At 49.8% G+C, this 9,952-nt stretch overlaps 1 protein-coding gene across 1 annotated transcript; it reads left to right on the top strand.

Annotated features, from left to right (window-relative positions):
• Positions 1–608: 608 nt before the first annotated feature.
• Positions 609–9,645, top strand: LOC149359940 (uncharacterized). The gene is made up of 5 exons (XM_089567762.1): positions 609–791; positions 2,027–2,152; positions 2,890–5,412; positions 7,969–8,388; positions 9,283–9,645. Exons 1-5 carry the CDS (start codon positions 609–611, stop codon positions 9,580–9,582), a joined length of 3,552 nt encoding a protein of 1,183 aa, XP_089423888.1. The 3' UTR covers positions 9,583–9,645.
• Positions 9,646–9,952: the final 307 nt, after the last annotated feature.

The following is a 9,952-nucleotide window of genomic DNA, read 5'->3' on the forward strand; positions in this document are numbered from 1 at the left end:
CTCCGCCTGCGGCAGCTGACTTGTGGACTAGCTGGATGATACAAACTTGCTGGTGCAGGTTGTCGCTGGTCAGGGCCTCCTCCCACTTCTCGTGTGTCGGGTGTGGCACTATTAAATTTGCGTCCAGTTTGTCCTAGCATTCCCAAGATGTATGGTAGAACGTGGGGCTTAATTGCTTCGCACCAAGGAGAGTAACTTCGGTATTGTGTGGATCTGATCTTGTGTCAAACGTTAAGATTAGGCTAAGAGCGTACATTGCTGGGCTAGTCGGTCAATCATGGTAAATAAAAGAGGGTAATGCTCACAAAAAGACGCGGACACGAAGTTAACACACTGCGCTTGTTGTGTTACTTTCTTGTCCGTGTCTTTTTGTGCGCAGTACCCCCTTTATTAACCGTTAAGGTTAAGAAATGCGTCAGTTTGTGTTCTCCTCCAGTCAATGACATCCGAGGAGGGCAGTTATTTGTGTGGCGGCGAGAAATATCTAGTTGTTTGAGTCTTTATCTACTGTGTTCGCGGTGCACGAGATGTTCTGCGAGATGACAAAGCAAGCGCTCATTTGATGATGATGATGTGACAAGCTGTCTGCTTCTGCTTCCTTTTCACGCATGCCGGTGCAGTCATGGAGCCCACTCCTGCTTCTTCTAGTCACAGCAACGCTCTCCGCGGCAGGCGAACCGCGGTCACAGCAGGCTGAAGCTGCTTCCCGGTCCGCCGAAAAAGACATCGAGAGCAGAGAGTCCACCAAGTCTATCGTCACCGCAGCGCCGTCACCCTCACCCCTACCGGCGGTAATACAACCTCCTGCGGCTCAGCAGTGCCGGGGCCGTCCCTTCGACAGACGGTTCACACTGCGGGCTTTTACACAACCTGCTGTATTCTATAAATGTTTCTGTAGCTGGCGTAAACTTCTTACCAGTGTGTGTCATTCGGCTCTAATAGATACTAATATGTGTTCACTGAGAAAATATTAGAGTGGCTGAGAAAATTTGACACTCATTCCAGATAAGGCTTAAAAGGAAGATGAGGTACGGATGAACAGTTTCCCTCGTTACATAGTGTACTTACGATCAAACGTATGCAATGGTTCCAAAGAACATCGGCTCGGTCTTTCTCAGTGCTTCCTTCAGTTAGAGCAGTGAAACTAGAAGATAATTGCTTTCGAGTAGGCACTGACTTCTCCGGACTTCCCACTAACGAACGGAAATAAGGAGTATTGATGAATACTAAAATAAACAAACCTTTCATTCACATGGCAGAAGAGAAAGCAAAGTAGGGAACTTGATAAGAACGAAACGAGCGCGAATAATGGGCGTTGCCTCGAAAATTACGAGTGATTTTCGACAACTCATACCTTCTCGGCTGTTACCTTTCTTAGCTGATGCTATTGCAATATGTTGCACGCAAATGAAGGTTCTTACTGTCTTCCCCAGAAGCTTATCACTATCTGATTTGGTAGCGCTCAGTGGCGCTGCACATGCGTCAGTGATTCCCTTGCCCTTGTCTTCACGTCATTGTAGAAAAACAAGGACGGGTATTTGGTGTAAATCGCCTTACAGCCTGGGCCTTGAAACAACCAGCTTGTTCTTGTTTACCAAAATAAAAAAAAATCTGAAGGGTGCGCTCATCGAATCTAAAGAACGGGCACCAATAGAGTACGTTGTTGCTTAAGTCAACAACCGTCTCCAATCTTCTACGGCGGCTTTCACAAGGTGCATTGGGGATGATGAACGTCACCTCTATTTGGAACTTTATCAAAATGCCATGTGCTCCTGGAAAGATGACATTTCAAACTTCTGTTTTAATGCAACAACTTTCAATTGAACTTAAGTAAAAAAGAAACTTACAGGTCAGCAGACAAAAACTAAAGTATCAGAGTATGATTTTCAGTAAGCCTTCAGATCCCGACACGCAGTGATTTATAGCAATACAGCGATGCGCAGCCAGTTTGCTACTAAAACAGAAAACATTGAAAATGAATGAGACAGCACTGATGTGATTTTTTCGCGACGCCAAACTCTTGCAGTCGTACCAGTACGGATACGAAGTGGGCTCCGCTCCTTCATCGCTGCTGAACGCGGAGGGGCAAGACACGGACACCGCGGCACTCGGACGATACTCCGTGAAGGACAGTATCGCAAGACCCCAGCAGGTAGAACTCTCTAAATTTTCAGTGACTTCAAGAGATGCATTAAGTAACAGACCCTGGGACGTTAAAGTGTGTTTTATTCAATATAATCCAATGTTTTTACAGCGTATGTTCTTTTAGATGTCGTTCCCAGAAATTATGATGTCGTTAGTATGTATTACTGAAAGAACGGCGCAGCTGTCGCCTTTACTTCTTGAACCAGAGCGAGGATGAAACCTCCGCTATCTTTGAGTGATTTCCGAGAAAGGCAATCTATCTCTAGGGCTCTTTGAGTGATTTCCGAGAAAGGCAATCTATCTCTAGGGCTTTGTTCGCTTATCAAAAAGTGGACTGAACTGCATGGAGCTGTGAACAAACTCATCTAAGCACGTAAGCACCACCACGGGGTTCTGCTATTTTGTGGGAATCCTGTTAAAACCTGTAACTTAAATGTTTTGATCTTAATGCTGTTATTCTCATCGCTAAAGCTAACGTCTCAGAAGAGATAATTTTACTTTTTTACACAAACCATGTCTTGCGATTCAACACGCTGAATTAACCAGGAGAAAATTATGACCCCCCCCCCCCCCCCAAAAAAAAAGCATGAGCGCTAGGGTATCTGAAGCATTGCTACAGCTGCACTGTACAGCCGCACTGCAAACCTAATGACCCGGGAACATTTCGATAGGGATGATACATAACGATGAGCGTAAAGTCAAAATCTTGAAAATCCTGCTTTGCGGGAATGCATTGTGCCGCAGGTCGAAGACGTGGCGGGATCATCTGCATCTTCCTTCAGGGCAGGCCTAGTCTCTGATTCTGCGCTTAGAGTTGAACAGGGACGCAGCAGCAACGTGTTCTTCGAGCCTAAGACACCAGAAAAAGAGGAGGAGTCCTCGTTAGTCACAAGCTACGAGATACCACGTGCATCTGCCATCCCCAAGAAGGGCCAGGAAGAGGATTCCAGCTCTAGCTCAGGGCAAAGCTCCTCGGTGTACACTCAGCCCAACAAGAATGAGAGGAGGATCGTGATCACATCGAAAGGATCCCTGCCAATCACTCAACGTCAACAGAAACGCGTGAGCCAAACTCAGAAGAGTGATACGTCGCAAGAAAAGCCGAAGACGTATCACGCAAGGACGTTCCCCAAGCCACAGAGGGCACCCCAGTACCGACCCACGTTAAGACCTCAATACAAGCCCAGGACAACGCCATCTCCGGCGCCACCGTCATCGTCAGTCGTCGACTACGAGTCGAAGCAGGCAAGCACTGAACAGTCGTCGCAAATTAGTAGCCAGACAAGTCAAGTCGCACAACAAAACCCACCAGGTTACAAGCTCACGACCGATGAGACTTACAAGCAAGAGCACAAAGCTGCCGCTGCATATGAGAAGCGCACGCAGCATGCACCAAAGCAGAGTACCGCTAACACGTACCAAATCAGAACGCCACACTCGACTCAATACGTCAGCATCGGTGGAGATTCTGCGACTAGAGCACGCAGTAGTGGGAAAGCAGTCGGCTCGGTCGGTTACCAACAGTACGCAGGACAACAGCAGCAGCAGCAGCAGAACGAGCAGCAGACGCCACCGTCCACAGTTAGTAGCTACAACGCTTACGGCTCTTCAGCGTACCAAAGTACTACACCGGTGCAGTCCGATCAGTCAAACCAGGGCGGTGGGTACGCGGCCGCACCTCAGCAGGACACGTACGCCAACCAGGGATACAGACCAGAAGACACGAGGAGCGTAACGGTCGGAGCAAGCGCCCAGGTATCAGGCTACAACCAAGGAGCCGCCGCCCAGAAGAACACGCAAGCGCAGAACGGAAACTACGAGTACCATCGTGGCAGTGCTTATCCCGCACGAGTGAGTGACACAGCCCAGGACAGCTTATCGCAGCCCAGCTCGTCCCTGTCCTTCAAGCCTGGCTATCTTGCTTCCAACAAGGGGAACACTAGGCAAGCGCAGCATTCTTCACGTGAGACCTATCAGCAGCAGCAACGACAGCCGCAGCAGCAGCAGCAGCAACAGCAGCAGCAACAGCAGCAATACTATCAGCATAACCAGCATGTGTCTGGCTCTCAAGGCAGCCAAAGCGCAGTTGCGGGCGGACAGCCAGCGAAGACTTTGGCTTACGACACACGGTACCAGACGACTACCAAGACACCGAGGACGCAAACTACTTTGTACAAGTACCACCAGGGAAGCTACCAACAGGAGAGAAGCCAACCAAGTGGCGGTGCAGAAAGCCCATTTTCCCCCATAGACTACAGTCGGTCCGGAAACCAGGGTCACAACACGCAGAGTATAACAACGCCCTCGCAGCACCAGTACGTGCCGCAGCACCAGTACGGACAAGCCCAGTCTCTGGGAAAATCAACGGTGGGCTCAGGTGCTGATAGCGGCCGGACGGCATCGCAATACTCGAAGCCAGCGCCACCTCGTCTCCGCAACAACCTGCGGGCCACTCCGAAGCCGGACCATCAACGAGGATCTGGTCAGCTTCCTCTGCCACCGCCGCCGCCTACTCCAGCGCCACGCGACGCTCAGGTACTTCTCGTTGAGATCAACAACCCTCAGTCGCAGGCGCAGGCCCTCAGACAGCAGCTCAACGCCGTCCAGCAGCAACACCAGAACAACATGCTCCAGTCGCGTCCGCTGGCAGAGCTGCTAGCCAACCCTCAGAAAGTACCGCTCATGCAGCCACTCCAGTTCTTCGGAGCTGGAGGTCCAAATCAGCCGCTGCGTGTCCCCATCATCGACTTGGGAGGTCCCCTAATAGGGCAGGGGAACTTGCAGGGACCACAGCTTCACAATCTTAGACAGGAGATTCAACGGCAACTCAACCAGCTGAACCAACAGCACCAGCAGCAACAGCAACAGCAGCAGCAGCAGCAGCAGCAGCAGCAACAACAACATTTCCTATTCGGCCAGCCGCAGGACCCGATCCAGCAGATGCTCAGGTCGCAGCAACTTTACGTTCCTCAGAACCAGGCCATCCAGAAGGTCATCACTGAGACTCCCGTGCCCATCGAGCTGAAGGTGGAGCCCCTGTTTGACGCGACCGGTAAGGGAGTCGGGGAAGGCGGTGGAATCAGAGATGTGCGCATACAGGCGTTTAAGCCGATTCCTCTCCAAGGGCCACCGGCGGGGCACGGCCACCAAGGAGGCGGCCACGGCGTGCCCTACGAAGTGAACATGCTCGTGGACGCGGCTAAGAAGGCGATCATGTCGGCCGGCGGTTTTCCGAAACCGGAAGTGATCGTCGTGGATGGCAGCCAGGTGAGGCATTCGACGCGCATTTGTGCTTTCATTTCGGACAAAAATAGCCTTACACCGTCACGCGGGCTGAACCACGAGTCTCAAAACTAATACGTAGCAACTGAGAGAAGGTTCATTGTTAGTTATCCCAACAACGCAAGCCAAACCGCGCAGCTTGACCATAGCCAGAAAAGTATTGACCTTTGACTAGTTTTTACTGTTGTTAAGATATCATTTATTGGCTGCATTTTCTCAACGATTTCTTGCTAGTACTTGACAAGAATAGACACGTGCTAATGGTATTCCCTCCACGTGTGTTCAACGTATCATTAAAACGCAGTTATTTCAACTGCGGGTCAGAAAGACCACTGCTACTCAGGCTGGAAACAAACTTAACATTCAGTCCGTGGAAAGAGAAGTGCGCGTCGTGCCAGTGCTTTACGTTATACCCCCTGCTTGATATAGATGATCAGGTACAAACTCCTTTGCGGAATACCAGAAAAATCGTCAGATAGCAATCACTCGCCTTCTAGTTATGAAAATACAGTTTCCTGCTTATCCTTGGTACATTTTCTGTACACAGCAATAAATTGGGATAACAACGACTGCAATCAAAGTTGCCTCGAGCCGTACGGTATCACTTTCCTCATATGTACCCATGCTGCTGACATGAATGTTAGAAGCTCAACCAAGGCTTGATATGGATCAGGAATTGATCTTCATGTAAACAACGGATGAAATGCTACAAGGCCTAATCATTTTGCCCACAGCCTTCCATACTGTAAGTTCATGTTTAAACAAGGACAACATGGCGCGATCTCATCGTTACCGAATATGAGATGCAGGCCTCGCCAACAACTTGCAAGGGAAGGGAATTATTCGTAAACGGTATAAACAAAAATCTTTATGCCGTATTCAACAACAGTTACAACTCTTACAAACTCTCACTAACGGCAATCGTGCACACTAAATCATGAAAGATGCGTGAGTGAGTTAGAAGCAGGCTCGCAAAAGGGATCATGAATAAAAAAGAAAACGATTATCACTGAATTTTTTTTTTCACAATACTAGTTAGTGGCTTTCCTCCCTACCGACTCAGCAGGGGCCTGCAACGAAAACATTTTCAGCTCACTAATATGCGTCGCCTAACACTATAAACAGTAATACGGGATAAAAAAAGGACACCCACACCCTTTTATAAAAGGGAGTGCGCTAGACGACACCTTACTCTCTTTTTACTCCTTTTTGTTTAGGGTGTAATCTGTTGTTGCACGCCCTGATATATTAGTGAATGGGGAGGAGTAATGTAATCCCTCCTACTCTCCCAAGCAGCAAACAGAAATTTTTACTTCGATCCATAACTTGGTATACTCAATGTGCTCTTCTACGTTGCCTTATTGACCTGGTAATAAGAGATTGTACGTGGTGTTACGGAGACAGCCCTTTCTTACATGGTGTCTTCATTCAGTTATTTTTTGTGTGACGCCACTAAATGAGCGGAAGCTATCTCACTCTCCTACCACTCCTACAACGGTGATATGAAAGCTGAATTCTTAGCTTTACCGAGAGAACGATAAATCTGAGATAAAAAAAATTACCGACGATTACGTTACTTCCTAATGCGAAATTTGAGCGCAGCAAATAAGCTGTCTCACCTTTTCGATAGATTGAGGCAAAGAAATCGAGCAACACATGTATGCGCTATCACAGAATTTTTTTTTATTTTTCACACGTATTCGCAATTTCGGCTCGGGCGGTGCACATATACAGATCCGCCGCCACCGATCTGGCTCTCTGATTGCCACCGCACAGGGGTTGCATTGGAGGAGGAGCGAAGAAAGGCATTAAGTTCGAGCCGGCGCTTTGACAACCGGAGACTCGCAGGAAGAGGGGGGAGGGGGGCGGCGTGTACACCCAGCGGCAAACGATGGGGGCAGAAGCGCGCGCAGCAAGCGGACAACACGATAAAGGGAGGAGGGAAGAGATAGCAGCGACTGACTGATGCCGCTGACGCCGATAGCGCTGGGGGGATGAAAGGGGGGCGGAGCTGGTTACGAGGCCGACGCCGACGACGACGCGAAACCCAGGAACGGACGCCAAAGAGCTGCGCTCTAAAAATTCGCTGTGGATTAGCTTGGTTAAGCCCGGTAATTGCGAAAGCAATATCCGTACCTACGCCATGGTACAAGCTGGTAGTGTAGCTGGTGGTGGTGCTTGTGGTTAGACTTGTGGTGATGCATCGGTTATACAATGCAATACAATCCAATCCAAACCAATCCAATCCAATCCAATGCCATCCAATCCAATCCAATACATTCCATTCCATTCCAATCCAATTCAATCCATTCCAATCCAATCCACTGCAATCCAGTCCAATCCAGTCCAATCCAGTCCAATCTAATTAAATCTAATCCAATCTAATCCAATCTAATGCAATCAAGGTCAAATGAAGGTCAATGGTGGTCACCGCCGCGGCACGGCAAAGGCGTGAAAGTGCAAGTAGTATTGCTTTGCAATAAAATTCGGTGTGGGACTCCAGTGCCGCATTCAAAGCTTCTTCGCACGTCTTATCCACAGGGCGGCCAAATGCCGGAAAACGTCCTTCGAGCCGTGCAGCAGATCCTGAACCACAACGGTCGCAACGAGCACGGCAACGCCAACGGTCATGACGGCGGTCGCCACCACAAGGGTTCGGCGTCGCACCATTCGGAACACAAGAGCCACGCGGCGGAGCCGGTGTTTCCTGCGGCAGCCAGCGTTAAGCTGAACGACAAGCTCAACGTCCAGGTAGCCGGCCTGCTCGTGGACAGCCACAGCCTGCAGAGCGTCTTCCCGAAGAACCTGCTCCACGGGACGGGCACCTCCAAGCTGCGCTACAACGAACCCGTGAACGTGCACATCCCGGTTAACGACCTTCCGCCCCGCCCAGCCGTGGACGTACGCATCAGGGGCCCCGACGGAAAGGTTTCGCAAGTGCTCGTCCCACTTCACGACGCGGTGAGTGGCCTCCGGCGGAGATGGACTCCACTTCTTCGCTTCTCATCTACTTCAAAACCAGAGGCGAGAAGAGCAGAGACGTCTTTGTATGACTTGGCGGTGTAGATGTGTTATCGAAGAGTGAGACAATATACGTACTTTTTTTTTGTACCGACATAAGACGAGCTCTAATAACTAGAGCAATAGTAATAATTGACTGCGTTACTTTCATACCGTTAGAGAGGTGGTATGTATGAAGGCTATGAGAAATGCGAACTGTGAAGGGCTTGTAACACCACATACAACGCGAATTTTTTATTAAAAAAAAAAAAACCGGAGCACCCTCAAAGAGCCGTTAAAAATGGGCTTGCTTTTACTAATTCTAAAATTTCTGCAGCGATATAACCGTTGCCCTGTAATGAATACGTAAGCGACAAATTCTGCAAGAGTTCGAGGTCCCCAGTGTTACTCCAGTGCCTAATCTGGATCCTCTAGTCCATTGACATGGAGCGAATCGCGTGTATCTATAGTCCTTCCACGCGTGTCGCATTCAGTGTGCTACCAGCTGCTATGCAAAGCATGATATACCGGATGACTGAATTCAAACTGGCGCTGCAAGCTACAGCACTTAGCAAAGGTGAACAGCCAGCCTTTTATTGATACGCAGATTGCAACACTCTCCAAGTGTCGCAGCTGGAAATCGCAGGTCAGACTTCAGGTCTGAACCCCTTCCATATGTTTCGCGATTTGGTTGTCACGCTACGAACTATAGTGCTGGTTGATGCCGTGGTGAAGTGTACGAAAACGAATCGGCTAGGCAGGCGACCGCTGTACATCCTTTGCAAAGCCTCATTTAATGTGTTCATCAATTTTTCTGTGCATCTGAATCCTTTTTTTCTTTATTTTCTCTTGCAGACTAAACTAGCAGCGTTGGCGAAGAGCAACGGCGGCAACAACTTCGCGGGTGCAGCCTTTCCGGCGAACCTCTTCCAGGGCCCCCAAAACTACGGCGGCGTACAGCAAGGCCAGAAGGAAGGCCTGCTGCTGGGCGGTTCGGCCCAGGAGCCCGCCATCGGCCTATTGTCCGGACCCGTGAGACTGGGGGAGAGAGTGAGCCTCATGGACGGCGCAGGGGCCGTCCAGATCGCCGACCTGCCGCATTTCGACCCAACGGCGCTCGCGGGAGCAGAGATGATCCAGCTCAGGCCGCTCTGAAAACTACGCGCTATCGGGGTGTTTAGTATTTCCTATAGTGAACCAGGCGAGGGTGGCCAAGGCACGCTCGTACTGCCCGCGCAGAGACTTTCCGGTTGCTTATAGAAAAAGAAGCCAGGGAACGTGAACCCGGTGTGCGGCAGGAGCCCATGATGCAAAGACGGGTAATACTGGCATGGGGCACACATATGGAGGTCTAGTGTCTCGCGACGAGTTTTTGCTCTTGTACTCGTGAGTCAGGCCTCAGTTCGTACAAGCCAGTTTTTCCCTTCTTTGTATCACTTTAGCGCGGGCTGCTCGAAGTACTGTACCTAAGCACAGATATCTGACCAGCGTGCTTCATTTTATTTTTACTGCTGTTGTTCATTGA

Source organism: Amblyomma mixtum, chromosome 2 (assembly GCF_055824585.1).
Source record: "Amblyomma mixtum isolate Tamu chromosome 2, ASM5582458v1, whole genome shotgun sequence".
Lineage (NCBI taxonomy): Eukaryota > Metazoa > Arthropoda > Arachnida > Ixodida > Ixodidae > Amblyomma > Amblyomma mixtum.

What these genes read in the sequence shown, in the direction of transcription:
- LOC149359940 (XM_089567762.1), top strand. Translation starts at nt 609, where the DNA reads ATGCCGGTGCAGTCATGGAGCCCACTCCTGCTTCTTCTAGTCACAGCA. An exon ending in CACCCTCACCCCTACCGGCG is followed by an intron (nt 792 to 2,026) that starts GTAATACAACCT and finishes AAACTCTTGCAG; the next exon opens with TCGTACCAGTACGGATACGA. An exon ending in TCGTCGTGGATGGCAGCCAG is followed by an intron (nt 5,413 to 7,968) that starts GTGAGGCATTCG and finishes TCTTATCCACAG; the next exon opens with GGCGGCCAAATGCCGGAAAA.